The sequence below is a fragment of the Marmota flaviventris genome, chromosome 17 (genome assembly GCF_047511675.1).
Source record: "Marmota flaviventris isolate mMarFla1 chromosome 17, mMarFla1.hap1, whole genome shotgun sequence".
NCBI lineage: Eukaryota > Metazoa > Chordata > Mammalia > Rodentia > Sciuridae > Marmota > Marmota flaviventris.
In genome coordinates, this window is record NC_092514.1 from 11,203,944 (window position 1) to 11,222,150 (window position 18,207).

An 18,207-nucleotide genomic window follows, 5' to 3' on the forward strand; every position below is an offset into this window, starting at 1 on the left:
TTCTAAATGCTCAGAGGTGTCTCAGATCTTGGATTTTGGAATATTTGTGTACATATAATGAGATATATTGGAGATGGGACCCAAACCTAAATATGAAATTTGTTTATGCGTCATACATACGTTAAACACAGAGCCTGAAGTTAACATTATACAATATTTTTAGTAGTATTGTGCATGAAACCAAATTTCATGTATGGAATTTTTCATAATCCATCATATCACTGCTCAAAAAGTTTTGGATTTTGGAGCATTTTGAATTTTCAGACTAGGGATGCTTCAACCTGTAGACCCAGCCAGAGTCCCAAGGTTAACTCATCATTGGACCCATTTGAGCTACATGCCCTTCCTGAGCCAATCCATATTGGCTAGAGCTGGATGTATGGGAAGGGATTGAAGTCAGACCCTCCAGAAGGATATAAACAGGAAGGGTAATTGGGAAAAAGGATGCTTCCACCTGAACAGAAGAGGCATTGGGCACAGGGCCAGCACAAACAAGAGATATCCAGGACACCATCAAGTAGGCATGCAGTAGGTCCACCATAGAACCAACTGCCTGTTCTGCAAAAGGGAGTGGCAGTTACTTCCTCCGCCAATGAGAAACGACTCTCCACCTCTCCTCCAACTGCCAATCCCAGGCCCAGCATTTGCCAAGTCTACTTAGTCAAAGGTATCCCAATGACCCCACAAGTGCCCAAGCAAGAACTGAAAGATGATGATGCTTTCAAGAACTGACTACTTACATGGCTATCCTACCTCATGATGGAAGACAACCCTTACCACATAACTGGGCACTTTATGGACCTTATTCCACTGAATCCTCACAAACAGCATCAGAGATGGTTATTCTTACTGAACCCATTTTAAAGATAAGGAAGCCAAAGCTTATCAAGAAACTTAACCAAAATTCCAGCAAATAACTTACCCAAAAGCCAATGTTCTGTAAGCACAATATTGTGCCCATCATGAATGTTGCCATCCCAGCTCCTTTTGCTCATATTTCGAAGTCCTGTACCCATCTCCAGCTAGATGACCAGCTATCAGTTCCATAGCAGAAGGAACTTCTAGGACTTCTTCAGCTTCCACAGTTGTCTCCCCACCTCACCTTGAAGCCCCATGCCATGATTTCATGTAATAGAGGAAAAAATTCTCCTAAAAGGAAATTACAGTGAGGCTAGGAAGAGAAAATCAGTGTCAAGTGGCCCTCATCAGCAGTCAGTGTCTCCCCTTTAGTAAATGTATTAGTCTCCTATGGCTGCTGTAACAAGTTATCACAAACTGCACAGCTCAAAGCAAGACAAAATTACTTATAGTTCTGTAAGTCAGAAGCCTGAAATCAGTTTCAGTTGGTTCAAGTCAAGTTGTAAAGGACCAGTTCCTTCAAAGAGCACTGAAGGGAGAATCCATTGGCTTCCTTTTTCAGTTTCCATGGTTGTTTATAGTCTTTAGACCCCTCCTTCCATTTTCAAAGCACATCAATCCAATCTACGTTCAGTTATCACATCATTCATCTGATTCTGGCTTCTCTTGGGTCCCTCTTAAAAGGATCCTTGTGATGACATTGGGCCCACAGGATAAGACAGGATAATCTCCCCACCTCAAGATCCTTAATCATGTCCATGAAGTCCTTTTTGCAATGTAAAGTAACATTCACAGATTCTGGGGATTAGAATGAGGACACCTATTGAGGGTCATTATTTAGCCTATCATGGCAGGTATCATCAGAGGGAGCCACAATGTGCCCCGGAAACAGGGAAGGGCTGGCTAACTGTGCCCAAGAGGGAAAATGCCCTAAGAAACCTCAACCTCCACATTATTCAAATGAACTAAAACCCATCTAACTTGGCAATCTCAACCTCATTCCTTTCAATATTCAAACCACCTAAATCCCATCAGCCCCCTGCACCAGGCTAGCCAAACCTCAGAATACGTGCATACCTTTCTAATAGAAATTGCCAACCCCACTCCCATCCCTAGTGCCAGGGGCAACAGCTGTGTGCCCTTGACACTGTCCTAGCTGGTAAGTAGCATTCGAACCATGGTATGGCCAGTGAATTACAATATGATCTAGTGTCAACCAGGCAAAATTGAAAAAGCAGCAGAGGAGTTAGGGCTGGGGCTCAGTGGTCAAGCGCTTGCCTCACCTGGGTGAAGCACTGGGTTCAATCCTCAGCACCATATAAAAATAAATAAAGATACTGTGTGTTCATCCACAACTAAATAAATATTTTTTTAAAAAAAATAAAAAGTAGGGCTGGGGATGTGGCTCAAGTGGCAACACGCTTGCCTGGCATGCGCGGGGTGCTGGGTTTGATCCTCAGCACCACATTAAAAAAATAATGATGTTGTGTCCACCGAAAACTGAAAAATAAATATTAAAAAATTCTCTCTCTCTTCTCTTTCTCTAAAAAAAAAGAAAGAAAGAAAGAAAGAAAGAAAAAGCAGAATCAGAGAGGAAGCAGGCATTAGAAATGCCTGCATTCCTGATGGCTCCAGATCCAGGCATCTGTGACCTCGATACACATCCCCTCCATGAAATGATGTGAGTGGTCTGTTTTCTGCCAAAGATGTTCCAACTTCTACAGATCATAGGGCTGTCCCTGAAGCCAGCCTGGAGGGACTGATCGCACTTGATGGTAAACAAGGATATATGCTCCTTTGGGCAGTTCACTGAACATGCTGACATTTGAGTTTAGACATCAGTTGCTTGTGCATTTTGTCAGCAAGTCACCATCCATGAGTCTGAACATGAAACTAGGAAGATAGACATTAGTTCTGGATTCAGAAAAACCTAGGTTGGGTCCCAACTCTGCCGCTTATCAGCTGTGTGATTTTGGAAAAGTTACCTTACTTCTCTAAGCCTGGATTCCTTACCTGTAACATGAGGGTGGCTGGGTGACTTAGCTTATATGATCACTGTGAAGACAAGATCAGCCAAGAATAGGGCTTTTTGCACAGGGCCTTCCTAATCATTACTGGGTCAATGTAACATGCCCACATGCCTAAACTCCACTTCTAAAATAAGTCATCCCTAATTCATTTGGGAGAAAAGTTTGACATGCATTAACATGGGACAACCTTCCTCTTTCTCTTCCCCTTTTGCTGTGAATATTTGCTGCAGAAATATCAATGAGTATGGTTATGGGACCCCCCCTGGGGTATTACACATAATATACAAGAGAAGTGAATCAGCTGCCTAACCTTGGAAAAATTTGAATTTCACAACTTATCTAGTCCCAAGGTTTCAGACTGTGAAGACATGTATCTTTAACACAAAGGATGAGAATTTAAAACTGGCACATGATACATACACCAATGTACCTACCATCTCTTGAAATTTCTGAGTGTGAGTCACTACAAATGCCACCCCCAACCTCCCTGTGCCCCTTTCCCTGTAACTTTCTAAGGGGCCTTCAGAATTTGTATTTAGCTGTCCCTGGCTGAAACCAGGTGACATCCAGAGAAACTGCCTGGTAACAACAACCCAAGTAGGGCTCTAGATGAAAAAGCACACATAACTTTTTTTTTTTTTTTTCATTTTATTTCTTTCTTTATTTTGGTGTTGGGAATCAAACGCAGGGCCTTACATTTGCAATGTAAGAATCCAGTCACTGAACCATATCCCACCCCTAACATTTTTTTTTCTTTTAACATTTTTTTAGTTGTAGATGGACACAGTATCTTTATTTATTTTTATGTGGTGCTGAGGATCGAACCCAGGGCCTCACACGTGCACGGCAGGTGCCCTACCACTGAGCCCCAGCACCCCCCCCAACTATTTTTTTTTTAAAGAAAAAAAAAATTTTTTTTTTAAATAAAAGGCATTCAACCAAAAAGTTGGTTGAAGCATAAGTACAAAGCCCACATTCCATCAGGTTTTTAATTGGATTAACAGTGATTGTGGAAAAGCAATTATTCCCATAATCAAAATACAAATGATTAAAAAAAAAGATTTAAAGAAAAGGAAGATGACAGCAGAGTGAAAGAAGTACATTTCTTCAGGTTCACTCCAGTGTTCACAGCATAGCCGCACACACAGCCCGGCGCTTCGAGGACTCTGTGTCTTCGGCTTCCCCTTCCAGGGGCCGCTTTTGACTAGTGGAAGGCTGCAAATAAAGAAAAAGGGAGAATGTTTAGAAGAAAATCACCAGCTTCTATTAAAGTTCCCCAATTAGCTATCAGTCAACCAGGGTCACTTCATGTAAAGCGTGGTACCAAGAATAACTGGTGGTCACTGAATCCCCACTGGACTCCAATACACTTATCTAACATTTCTCTTCTTGTGGCTTCCAACCACTTAATGATGTAAGGACAGTTCAACTGCAATTTTGTTTTTATAAGAAATCTTGCCAGGCGTAGTGGAGCGCACCTGTAATCCCAGAAGCTCAGGAGGCTGAGGAAGGAGGATCAGTTGCCTCGGCAACTCAGAGAGACTCTGTCTCTAAATAAAATATATTTTTTTAAAAAGGCGATGTGGTTCAGTGGTTGAGCGCCCCTGGGTTCAATTCCCATTACAAAAAAAAAAAAAAGAAAGAAAGAAAGAAATTTTTAAGGGTATTGTATTTTTTAAGATGTTTATTTATTTACTTTTATGTGGTCTGATGATCGAACCCAATGCCTCACACATGCTAGGAAAGTGCTCTACCACTGAGCCACAACCCCAGGAACACCCACCACCCTTTTTGTTGATATTGGGAATTGAACCCAGAGACACTTAACTACCGAACACTTTTTGTATTTTATTTAGAGACAGAGCCTCACTAAGTTGCTGAGGCTGGCTTTGAACTTCAATCCTCCTGCCTCAGACTCCCAAACCACTGGGATTTACAGATGTGCACCACCATACTCAACTCAATTACAATTTTTTTTCAACTACAATTTTTATATTTTACAATGGTGCATAAGCAAATGCAAACAGTAGAAAGTAAACTTTGAATCTAAATCTAGATATCTTTTTTTTTTCAGTTGTAGGTGGATACAATACCTTTATTTTATTTATTTTTATGTGGCACTGAGGATTGAATTCAGTGCCTCACACATGCCAGGCAAGCGCTCTGCCACAGGGCCACCACAACCTCAGGTGCAGACTCTGAACATCTTTTTGTAGGCTAGCAATATTCTCTCTTGATGTGAGGCAACTATAGCTCCTGGTCAGCAAGATCACAAACAGAATCCTATACACTAGTGTGCAACTGTTGCCAAGCTCAGTAGATTTGGAGTATTAAATGGAACTGGGCTTACAGCTTAGTGGTAAAGTATGTGCTTAGCCTACACTAAGGCCCTGCATTTACTCCCTAGCACCAAAACAGAGAGCTACTTGGGAGGCTAAAGCAGAAAAGACAGACAGCTTGAGGCCTTCAGGACAACTTAGTATGACTCTGTCTCAAAATAAAATAAAAAGGGCTAGGGGGTATAGCTCAGTGGTAGAGTACTTGCTTAGCATGTGTGGGGCCCTGGGTTCAATGGTCGATATCACAAAAAGTGAGAAAGACTAAAACCTCTCACTTAGAGCCCCAACTTTTACTCTTTTATGGAAAAGGCAATCTTGCCTTGCTTGCTTCACCATTTATAAAACTGGGAGGGAGAGTGGGAAAAAAGCAGAACTTTTGCAGTGCTTGCAATAGTGCAACCAGTGGTGCCCGTCTATAATCCCAGCGGCTCGGGAGGCTGAGGCAGGAGGATCATGAATTTAAAGCCAGCCTCAGCAAAAAAAAAAAAAAAAAAAAAAAAGTAAGGTGCTAAGCAACTCAGTGAGACCCTGTCTCTAAATAAAATACAAAATAGGGCTAGGGGTTTGGCTCAGTGGACAAGTGCCCCTGAGTTCAACCCCCAGTACCTTAAAAAAAAAAAAAAAAGGCAGAACTATCATTAACCAAAAGAAAGCTAGACAGGAATGAAGTGATATTTATTTATACTTACAAAGAATTTTAGAAGAATAAAATTATAACCAAGAAATCATCATTTGTCCAAATTTTAAGTTTTCCAACGAATTTAAAATCGAGCCTCTAACAGATGGTTTAGTCTTGCCCTGAGGAGAACTTTCAAGTGACAGGCCCTACGTGTGCTTCACTAACATATTAAGCAATCTTATAAGGACGCTAGAGCAGATCAAGTTGAAACGTAACACCTACTACATAGATCTTTAAGAATGTGAAGCAACTGTCACCCTCAAGACTCTTCAGACCTGGGACTGGGGTTGTAGCTCAGTGGTAGATCATTTGCCTTGCATGCGTGAGGCACTGGGTGTGAATTTCAGCACCACATAAAAATAAATAAAGATACTGTGTCCATCTACAACTAAAAATAAAATATTTAAAAAATAAATAAAAGAGAATCTTTAGACTCATTAGGCTCACTCATCAGCTCTTTAAACCTAGTCTAGATTTATTAATCATTAGTAGGGATACCTGGGTTGGGATCTGGGATAGAGCGATTGATTTATTTTCCTCGGCCAGTAGCTCCTGAAACTTTCTCTTCATGTCCTCATCCTGTGAAGAAATGAAAAACATAAGTAGGCTGTGTCTGGGGAAAAGAAAACTCCTTTAGAAGGACAGGGCAAGGCACCCCTGCAAGGATGGCAAGTGTCTGCTAAGAATCACCCCCTTGCTCAAGTTCCCGAAGTGAAGGGCCCATGGGTGCTCACCTCTGCCTTCTGAGTAGTCTCATGAGCAGTGACAGCTCAGTCAACACTGACTGAATCAAACCCATGGTCCTAAGAGCTCAGTGGGTAAGAGAACCACAGACTCCAGATAACCAGCAGATCCTGAGAGCCAAAGGCTGGGGCTGACTCCATGCAGCTCCCTGAATCCTTCCACATCGCCCCCTTGCCCTGCCATCAGCAAGGCCATTTACCCAGATACCAATCGAACAACGGACTCAGCACCCTAAGAAAATTACCCAGCAGGTGCTATACAAAGTGCCACATGGTCTTGAAGCCCACAGTATCCCAAGCTCAGCTCTAATGAGAAAGGACAACAATGAACACGACATAGCATTACAGGTGCTTCATGCTGCAGGAGGAAAAGGTGGGGCAGAGAAGGAGTGGGCAAAGAGAACAACTGCCCAGATGTGTGAGGTGTGAGGGTAGCTCTACCTCTCCAGATGCTAAGTTCTATAGGGTTCAAGGATTTGCATTTGAGAGTCTTGATGGGTGGCCTGGTCCGGTTCTCCCCATCTTCGAAAATGCAAAATATGTCAAAGAATGTGGGCTAAGCTCAGCCACTCACCAGTGAAGTGTGCAGTATATAGACCTCAAGCAGTTCGATTCCAAAGCCCCACATACTTTACCAAGCAACCCACCTTCTCCCTACTCTTCCCCGTAAGCCACCAGAGGGAGAGGACAACGGGGTCTCCACCGCTCAGCAGCTGCATGATGCTAGAGGACTACCAACTGCTTCATCTCTTCTCTATCTAGCAACTGGAACTACCACCTGCTTCCATCACTCTGCCTAGTCCCTCAGCCTATCTTGGTAGGGTCATGCTCACCTGGATTCCCCTCTAGACTCTCCCATGGCTAGAGGATGTCACTTCTCACGTACTGTCACTTGCCAAAGCCCATCCATTCTTTCCCCCCATACTGAGTTCACACCACAGCTCCCCCAGGAATGCCCTCCTTACCTCCCTGCAACCTTCATAGCCCACCTTCCTTGTTCCAATCAGTGAACAAATTCTTCCTGAGCATCCCCTAGATACCAGTCACTCTCACAGGCACAGGGGCCTTCCTGGCAGAGGGACCCAGTAAACATTTGAGAATGCTGACACTCACCCCCGACACTGTTGCCAGATCATGCAGGCTTCAGTCCTGTTCACACCAGAGCCCTGTGGGCAGTGGCCCTGCCTCCTCCTGATTAGCACTGTATTCTGCACCTACCCCCACCCCCACCCCGCCAACAGATACATCACACCACACTGTAGGACTGCAGTCAGCAACTGTGATGCAGACGTCAGCTCCCTAGGCAAGGACTTATCTTATTCCTCTTTATATCCATGCTGCCTAAGAGTATTTGACACAAGAGCTCATTGACTATTCTGAAGGAATAAATGCATGAACCAATGAAATTACAATGGAATAATGGTAGGATTGTGTGTCTCAGCACTACTGTGAGAGGGCGGAGCCTCAGAGAGGTGGTGCCTAGTGGGAGGAGGTTAGGTCATTGGGGGCATTCCCCAAAGAAGACTGTGGAAATCCAGTTTCTTCCTCTTCCTCTCTCATATTTTTCACACCAGCCATGAGACAAACAGGTCACCACCACACACTCCTGCTATGATATGCTGCCTCACCACATGCTCAAAGCAATGGGGCCCCTTTGGTCATGGTCTAAAATCACCAAAACTGAGAGCCAAAATGGACTTTTCCTCTTTTTAAGTCAATTTATCTCAGGTATGTCATAGTAAGAGGCTGCTAACACAAATGCCCTTCTCCTTTAGACCTTCAGTGACCCAAGTCTATTAAGTATATTTACAAGTCATCAATTAGCTTACATAAAAAAGAACCTCATTGTTGACGCAAACTGTAAAGTTTTTTATTATTATTTCATTTTGTTTAGTTTTGTTTTTTGCAATGCTGGGGATTGAAACTAATGCTTCACTTATGCTAAGCAAGGGCTCTACATCCTCAGCCCCCTGGTGGCAGAGTTTATCTGTAAATGTCCTTCCTTTGAGATGTCCACAACCTATTCAAAAGTATTAAATTATCCCTTGAAGTCAAGCAGGAAGGAATCCTCTCAGGCACTCAACATGAGGCAAGAAGAGGATGTGAGGAGGGCTGGGGCTCAGTGGCAGAGCGCTTGCCCAGCATGTGTGAGGCACTGGTTTGATCCTCAGCACCACATAAAAAATAAATTAATAAACAAAGATATTGTATCCCTCTACAACTAAAAATGTATTAAAGAAGAAGGAGAAATGAGAGATGCTCCCCAAACCAGACACTGCTAATGACAACACAGAGACCACGATTCACATTCCCAGTGTTCAGCCCAGTGCCAAACCCATAAAACCATTTGGCTTCTGAAAAACAGAACTTTCCCAAAATAAAAACCTAACCATCACTAACTGATGTTTTAGATAACCCATCTGCAGCCTTGTCCTCTCCACCTTTGGCTGCAAAAACAAAATGTGGATAAAAGAGTATTGACAGGAGACCCCTGTGGCAGAGTTGAACTTCACTTTCTTAGTTGTAAGTTTTCTTTTGAGACAAAAAGTACAAGAAAAATAGGCTGTGCTGCCTCATAAATTTCAGGCAGATGCAAATCCTGTCCCTAGGACTTGCTGGCCAGCTCTCTATTTTTTTTCCAAGCCCAACACAGCTCCTCCAACCTCTCCACATGGGGACCCCAAGAGTTTCCTTACTAGGATACATGAAAAGAGCCAAGAGGCGTGTTTCTCTTTTTCATCAAAATTAAATCCCTTCATCCATAGGCACCCTTTGTTTCCAAACTCCTTTTCTCCAAAGTCCTGCTGTCTCAAATCTGTGTGGTCTATTAAATGCTAAATCATCTGACAGATTTCTTCTGGGGAGATTGCTGTTTCCATGGCAACATCCCAAACACATATATCTGGGCTTTTTTTTTCCCTCCATTAAGGATTTGTTGTTCTCAACCTGAGCTGGCCTGAGCAAAACTGTTAGGTGTAGAGGGTTGGAAAACAGAATGGGGAACAGCCTTCCCTGAGAGCCTTAAATATAGAGCTGAGGCCAGACTGCCCAAGGAGTTTGTGGACCAGTAATCCCCAAGAGTAACAGTCTATTGCTCGAACTACCTGATTAGTAAGTGCCTAATCCCCACAGAAAACAGATCAAAAGAAAATTAATAGAAAGAGGCATGGCTGTGCTGAATGACGACACAGGAAATGGAAGATCAGACGTCCATCAAAAGCCTGCCTGGCTGGGCACAGGGGTGCAAACCTGTCATCCCAGCAGCTAGGGAGGCTGAGGCAGGAGGATCGCAAGTTCAAAGCCAAACTCAGAAAAAAGCAAGGTGCTAAACAACTCAGTGAGACCCTGTCTCTAAATAAAATACAAAACAGGGCTGGTGATGTGGCTTAGTGGTCAAGTGCACCTGAGTTCAATCCCCGGTACAAAAAGAAAAAAAAAAAAAAAAACCTCCCCACTGCTGTAGCTAATTCTAACACCAAACATGAATCTGACAAATCCACTAAAGACTTCCAACTCTGGCAACTCTGAATGAGGTCCATGCACGATCTAATGGCAGCCACAGTTCCCAGCAAGAACAGAGAAGTAATGCAGACTTGAAAGACGCAGGTGTCAGCCTGCAATACAGCAAGCCTACTCACCAGGAATAAGAAGTGAGACCCTTCACACCCAATCACATGGAACTGAGAAATGGCTGGATTCTTCCCAGGGAGGCTGCCATCCTCCCTTATTTAAGGTGAAAGATGGCTGGAATGAAGGCCAGCCTAGCTCACCTGTTGGGTGAACCTACAGTTCAACCTAAAACAGACCCAACATTGCAAAGGTTATGTTTCCATCCTCTTCCTCGCCTAGCTCAGGGCTCCCTGTGCATTTCATGCAAGTGGGTACTGCCCCACACCCACCTGAAGCCATGGGTGACTTAAGGCTTCTTCTGTCGTAAACCGCGCCTTTGGATCCACGACCAACAACTTCTTGACGAGATCCAGAGCTAAGGTAACAAGAGAATTGGCAAACTATAGTGAAAAGGATAAACACATCCAATCAGCAATATTAAGGTATGCAGAATGACAGGCCACCATCCAGAAAGAGATCATTATGGAGTCAGCAGACAGTGGGCAGGACCCCAGGTCCTCCTCCCTGTGTGCAGAGGACTCTAAACACCAGGAATGATGATGATGCTCCCCATCTCCCCCTCTGGGACACAGCTTCTTAGCTCCCTGCTCCCTCTCTTGTTGCTGGACTCAAACTAATTAAACTGACCTTCTACCCAGTTCTGAGATATTCAAAATGCTACAGCCAACTCTCCCTGACACCCCAGGACTGGTAATGAGAGTCCCTCAACCAAAGAGGGGCTCTGTGAAAATCTGGCTTGTCAGAAATAAAGCCTGACTACTCCAGCAAGCAATGAAGGCTGGCTTGTATACTGCAATAATATTATTCCTTAAAGAGCACCCATGCTTAGCACGATCACCTATGTTACACTACTGGATATTTAGTTTTAAGTTTCCACTTTTTCTTCTGAAAATTATAAGGTTACATTTTTAAATTATAAAAATACAAAAAAGTAAGGGGCTGGGGTGGTGGCTCAGTGGTAGAGCACTAGCCTAGCATGTGTGAGACACTGGGTTCGATTCTCAGCAACGCATATAAATAAATGGATAAAATAAAGGTCCATCAACAACTAAAAAAAATTTAAAAATATACGAAGTAACTTACATTGAGCTTTTTATACGGGGCTAACTCAAAGGAAAGTTTGTAACTAAAAAGTTACTTATTCTTTTGCACACTAAAATAGGTACCAGTCACTTGTGTACATTACACTTAGCACTCAGAAAAACCATTTAATTTAAGGTGAGGACTATCAGAGGAGGATCTTTACAAATAAAGAAAATAGAAACTCAGAAGTTCAATAACTTGCTGAAGGTCACACAGCTAGGAAACAGTAGACTAGGAACTTGAGCTCAATGTGCTGAATGAACAATTTGATCATTTGTTCTAATTTTCAAATTCTGTAAAAACTAATCAAAACTAGAACAGACTAATAGGAGAAAACACCACAGAGTTTGAAAAGACACTCCCACCAAGAGCATACCCACATCGTAGTAAACCACATATTCTTAACCCTTTTCGTATCCATACCCTTCTCTGAAACATCTGCCCAGACTTCGGGAATGAAGTTGTATTTTCCACTGGTGATCTGATCCTTCAGTGACACTTGAGTCTTATGCTCAGAGAAAGGTGGATACCCACTAAGGCTTTATATTGGTAGAGAGAAAAAGGGAAAGAAATCAAATGGCATTCTCAGAGGCATTCAGATATACAGATTTCTTGGTTTCAGAATCATGAAAAAGCAGGTTTTTCTTTAAATCAGTGGTCGAAAAGTGACCTAAATGAAACATGACCTTGCTACCTGAATATGGTTATGCTTTCATCTAATTACCTCCAACCAGATTGTGTAGCAATGAAAACTTTTCTTACCAGATAAAAAGAATAACTCCTAAACTCCAGCAGTCCACAGCACGGTTATACCCGGCAGTTCCAATGGAAAGAAGAACCTCGGGAGCCAAGTAAGTGGGGGTACCACATAAAGTTCTCATGAGAGAGGTCTCCCCCAAAATCTTGGACTGCCCAAAATCAGTAATCTAAAATTAAGGACAAAAGGAATAATTTTTAACAATGTCCTAAAATAAAAAGAGTATCATAGTCTGCTGGTCCCACATCAGCTACATCAGCTTTCATTGTGTGCTTCATACCTGAGGTTCATCTGAAGTCTGCAAACTCATGGCTTGCAAGTTCCAGTACTAAATTTTGCTTAAAATCCCTAACTTAAGAACTTCAAGAATTAGGTTTTCCAGTTTACCTATGTTCTTTGTAACCTTATAGAAAGTTTGTGATCCCTATGACAAACACCCGAGGATTCTAGTTAGTTACACTATTCTTCTTAGACCCTAGGCTCTCAAATTTGATTAACTGTGGAATATCTGGGGAGGTTGAAAAAAATTCTTGCACCTGGGTGCCACCCTCAGATTCAGAGATGCAGCCTGGGTCTTTTGAGATATAGTTTATTTTCTTATTTATTTTTAAATTCTAACAGAAGATTCTAAAAGGAAGCTTGAAAAAGAGGTCCAGGCAGGATATGTAATTCATTCATCTGTTTAGACCCCTCTGCACAAAGGTGGATTGTATACAATGGAGCTGATAAATGCTCATTAGACTCCAGAGAGACAGGATATCACCTGATCTCTACAACAAATGCTGAGTGCAAAAATCAGATTCTCAGTCTTTTTTTTTTATTTTGCTCCCATTTTTCACACGAGGAATTAAAAGACAGTTTCTACCAGAATGCTCACATACAGAACATAACTTTTACCTTTATAAGACAGTCCTCTTCTTGAGATGACAGTAGAACATTCTCTGGCTTTAAATCCCGATGTATAATGCCATTTTCGTGAAGGTACTACACAGAAAGGAAGGCATAGCCCTTAGATTTATATTTTCTAGGAAGTCCTTTTTTTTTTTTTTCTAAATGTGAAATCAATTTTGTTGGTCATTTAAAACCTGCCCACATTGAAGAAGATAAAGAAGATAGACTTAAGAAGAAGATAGACTTCAGTGACTTATAAGTGGAATTTCAAAAGTACAGTGGGGTCAACACTAGTCACAATTTAGTCAAGGACCTGGTTCCTTTTCTCTCTTTTCTACTACATTATCGTGTGTGTGTGTGTGTGTATGTGTGTGCATGCGTGTTTGTGTGTGTGTAGATTTGTCTTAAGAATGTTCTTACCTATGAAAGATGACTACCAGAAAAGAACACTTTCTATCTCATTTAGGAAGAGAAAGAATGGTATCCCATCTCTCTTTAAGGGACAATACAGAATTTTTCCAGAAAACTCTAATTATTCTCGCCTCTGAAATGGGACCAAGCCTATCCTAGAAGAATTATTGAAAAAAGAAATAATACTTCCCTCAGGAAATCAGACTCTATCTTTAACGTGAGGTCAACTGCAAAAACTACACTGCTCTTTTTTATGGTGGAGGGAGAATATTAAGAAGTTAATCACAGCATTCAGTAAACTTTCACAATTCTCTAAAAAAACAAAAACAGCAACTGAGACAATAAAGCTTGCATTTCACAATTCAAGAAAACACATATCCTTTCACATTGGCAGAAATATAAGGTATTTAATTCAATAAAACTTAAGTGAGTGATATAAAATATTTTGAGAACATACCAAAATAAACATAAAAATTCCATCAAAATGATATATTTACATATATACTAAAAATGTCTCATAGCAATTGCTCCATATACTCAATCCACTGTAATATTCTTTTTTTAAAAAAATTTTTGGTAGTTGTAGATGGACAGCATGCCTTTATTTTATTTGCTTATTGTTTTTGTATGCAGCACTGAGGATCACATGCCAGGCAAGAGCTGTGCCACTGAGCCACAGCCGCAGCCCCTCACTGTAATATTCTTGATCAGTAAATATAAGAAAGGGAAAAACCAATAAGGGAGATAAGCACTAGGTAGGTGACAGCCACCATTAAAAAGACTTTGAGGACTGGTGTGTAACTCAGGGGTAGAGCACTTGTTCCCAGAACAGAAAAACAAAACAAAACAAAAAAAAGGGGGTTGGACAGAGGGGTGGGGGGCTTATGATCATGAACTTCAGCCTGCCCTGGATGTCCCTCTGGGCACTTTCAGTGGGAAATTAACCTGATGAAACCTTCAAGGCCAAACCCAGGTGGACCTCTCCCAGAAAAATCTCCCTCAATCCTCACCCAATACAAGAACAGCTCCCAGCCAGACACAGTGGCACACACCTATAATCCCAGGGACTCAGGAGGCTGAGGCAGGAGGATCACAAGTTCAAAGCCAGCCTCAGCAAAAGCGAAGCCCTAAGCAACTCAGAGACCCTGTCTCTAAATAAAACATAGAAAGGGCTGGGGGTGCTGGGGTTGTGCGGCTTAGCAGTAGAGCACCCGCATAGCACATGTGAGGCCCTGGGTTGGATCCTCAGCACCACATAAAAATAAATAAATAAAATAAAGGTAGTGTGTTCCAACTGAAAAAAAGGGTTGGGGATGTGGCTCAGTGGTTAAGTGCCCCTGAGTTAAATTTCCAGTCTCCCTCCCCCATAAGAAATCTGCTCCCTCCACTGCATTTACTGCAATGAATAGGAATCTTGGTGGGGAATCACCATAACCAATTCTGCTTGGAAAATGGTGGTATCCCTCAAGGCAAAGTGCCACCAACAGCTTCTCTATCAACACTTTCACTGAATAGAGAAGGCCAGGCACATGCCTCACCCACCTGTCCACTCCCATGACCAAGATGCTGCATCTGGAGGGAACTGAGTAAATGAGCCAGGAAGAGCACGCCCGTCCCCCTCGCCCCAGCTTGCCCACCAGCCCCTCAACTGTGCCCAGTCCCAGTTTACAGGAGGTTTTCTACAAAGATAAGGTAGCCGTAGTTCTATGGTTTAGATATGAAGTGTTATGTGTGAGACAACACAAAAAGTTCAAAGGTGAGAAGATTGGGTTATGAGAGCCTTAACCTAATAATCAACCATTAATCCACTGGTAGGGGTTTACTGGGCAGTACCAGCAGGCAGACAGGGTGTGGCTAGAGCAGGTAAATCGCTGCAGGCATGCCCTGGGTATGTGTTTTGTCCCTGGTGAGCACAGCTCTCTTGGCTTCCACGTCTTGAGCTGTTTGCCTCCTTCACACCTTTTCACCATGATGGCTTGTGGGTTTTTTTTTAATATATATTTTTTACTTGTTGATGGATCTTTATTTATTTACTTGTGGTGCTGAGAATCGAACCCAGTGCCTCACACATGATAGGCAAGTGCTCTACCACCAAGCCTCGAACCCAGCCCTCGCCATGATGTTTTGCCTCACTTTGGGCCAAGAGTAATTGAGCCTGTGTTCTATGAACTTTGACCTCCGAAATTGTGAGTCCCAAATCAACTTTTCATCCTCTAAACTTGTTCTTGTCAGGTCTTTTAGTCACAGGGTAAAAAAGCTGACTAAAACAGGTAGAAATCAATTTCCCTCCAGGAAGACCTCCAGGCTAAAGAGAGGAGACTTGGGGGGTGTTGGTTTTCTAGTTCCCTTCCTTACTGTCTCTTAACTTCACAGCAAGAGCTTTGTCATCTGAGTCAAAGGGGTAGGATGTTTTTTCCAAGAACAGAACAAACACAGGATCGCTTCAGAGTTTTAATTCTCAGTCCCTCAGTTTCTCCCTAACCCAGGTAGTAATTGCACCGCACAGAAAGTAGGTTGGCACAATAACTGAGGACTTTTCTCACCTGTACAGCCAAGAGCATCTGGTAAAAATAGAGTTTGCAGGTAGCTTCTTTCAGCCATTTATTCCCCACCACCCTGTCAAAGAGCTCTCCTCCTTCCATCCTGAAACACAGACAAAGGAAGGTGTTCATTCCTAGAGGAAAACTCACTTGCATGGTATAAAAGACAGAGCAAACTCATTCAGACTAGCACAGAGTTGCCATTTTTATTCACCTTTGACTCACATTATTAGAGCTAATGAGCTAATAAGGTTCATCTACAATCTGATGTCCCCACCAGAAGTAAGGAATATGAAAGAAGGAACGTGCAGTGGGAATTGGTAATACTTGGGATACTTTAAGATCTGATTCACTACCGGAGGTGGGCCCAGGAGCCTGCACGCTTATCACGTACCCTGCGTGATTCGGAGGTGATGAGGAAGAGCAAGCCAGAACTTACAATCAAGTCAACTCGGGTCTAAACCCCAACTCCACTTCTTCCTAGCTGTGGGACTTTGGGCTATTTAATCTCTCTAAGCTTAAAAAGTGGGAGTAACACCACCTGCTGTGATGGTTGGTATAAAATAAATGATTGACATAGGTAAGGCACCTGGCACAGGGCTCAGCAATGTTATTCGAATTCTCTGATTCAGTTTCCTTTTCTTTAAAGTGGGTCTAAAAATAGAAACCCACCTATGACATGTAAGTAACCTGTAAGATTATTATGAAGTCCACAGGAAGTGCTAACCTAGCTTGCAGGTAAGGGCTTAATAAACACCAGCTACTATACTGTACTATTATGACCATTATTCACTGGGTCAACCAGATCCAGTCAGATAACAATCTCCTATTTGGTAACAGCAAATATTCCCTGAAGAACCCTAGGACATTCATCTCTCCCAGGGTTATAATCAGGATTACTGTTTATTTTATTTTTTGCAGCACTGGGCATTGAACCCAAGAGCACTCTACCACAGAGCTACCACCCCAGTCGGTTTCATTTTTTTATTTTGAGTCAGGGTCTCGCTAAGTTGCTCTTGCCACTCAATCTGCATAGCCTCCATTTTTCAGCCAAGAACAAAGCATTCCATGCCTGTCACAACAGCTGCTTAAAAAATGTGAATTTATGCAGGAATAGACATAAGACAGGCCTCTTCCAGGAATGACACAGGAAATTATTTTGGTTATACCAAAGAAGATAGGACATTCTAACCACGAAGTAAAGCAGCAAGATAATGAAAGATACTTAGGCACCACCATGCCACCAGATCCCATCACCTTAAGTAGAAAGGACCACCGAAAGCAGATATTTTTAAAGTAATAACATCAACACACGTGGAAGCTGGGCACAGTGGCACACAACTTGTAATCCCAGCATCTCAGGAGGCTGAAGCAGGAGGATCACAAGTTGGAAGCCAGCCTCAGCAATTAGGCAAGGCCCTAAGCAACTCAGTGAGAACCTGTCTCAAAATGAAAAATAAAAATGGCTGGGGCTGGGCACGGTAGTGCATCCCTACAATTCCAGCAGCTCAGGAGGCTAAGGCAGGAAGATAGTAAGTTCAAAGCCAGCGTCGGCAATAGCAAGGTGCTAAGCAACTCAGTGAGACCCTGTCTCTAAATAAAAATACAAAAAAAGGGCTAGGGGTGTGGCTCAGTGGTTGAGTGCCCCTGAGTTCAATCCCTGGTTCCCACCCTCCCCCCAAAAAAGAGGGGCTGGGAATGCAGCTCAATGCTCTGGGTTCAATCCCCAGACCAAAAAACAGGGACCCCATGTCAAGCGCCCACATGTGCCAGGTACTCTGCAGGGCTTTCCATCCCTCATAGCATGTAAACTTCTCCAAGACTCTGTACTATTATCTGCATTTAACACTAAGAAGATGAAACTCAGAGGGATGAAAGAAACTCACCCATGGGTGGTCAACTAGTCACCTGCAGAGTAGTGTTTAAACCCAGGACTCAGATGCAGGGACTAGAATCCCCTGCTACCTGCCTGTGGAAATACTGCACGACTTCTAGAATTAACACTACCTAGACATGCAAACACACTGTGGATCCCACCACCACATACTTAGGGAGGGTCCCCAGCATGAACAAGGCAAGTCTACATTCAAGTCTATGTTGGCTTTTGAGCATTTAAATGAAAATGTCAAGTTTAAAACATGTACTACTTACAATTCCAAAACAATGTAATAATCTTCTGCATCAAAAAAGTTTTTAATCTTGATGATGCAAGGCTGAAAAAAAAAAAGAGAGAGAGAGAAAGGAAA

General features: G+C 42.6%; 1 protein-coding gene across 1 annotated transcript; it reads right to left on the reverse strand.

Moving 5' to 3' along the window:
- Nucleotides 1–3,684: 3,684 nt before the first annotated feature.
- LOC114080651 (serine/threonine-protein kinase Chk2) lies at nt 3,685–18,172 on the reverse strand. The gene is made up of 8 exons (XM_027922222.2): nt 18,113–18,172; nt 15,965–16,064; nt 13,017–13,103; nt 12,125–12,288; nt 11,786–11,901; nt 10,549–10,634; nt 6,405–6,485; nt 3,685–4,103 (listed from the first exon to the last, which is right to left on the reverse strand). The coding sequence occupies exons 2-8, from the start codon at nt 16,061–16,063 to the stop codon at nt 4,014–4,016; spliced, it is 723 nt and encodes a 240-aa protein (XP_027778023.1). The 5' UTR covers nt 16,064; nt 18,113–18,172; the 3' UTR covers nt 3,685–4,013.
- Between the last annotated feature and the right edge of the window lie 35 nt (nt 18,173–18,207).

Bases quoted from the DNA above. Each gene is read 5' to 3' on its own strand.
- LOC114080651 (XM_027922222.2), bottom strand. From the start codon at position 16,063: ATGGAAGGAGGAGAGCTCTTTGACAGGGTGGTGGGGAATAAATGGCTG. The intron at 13,104-15,964 runs GTGAGAAAAGTC...CTTTCTGTGTAG, and splicing joins AGATGCTCTTGGCTGTACAG to TACCTTCACGAAAATGGCAT. The intron at 6,486-10,548 runs GTGGGTGTGGGG...ATTTCTTCACAG, and splicing joins TAAGTCACCCATGGCTTCAG to GATGAGGACATGAAGAGAAA.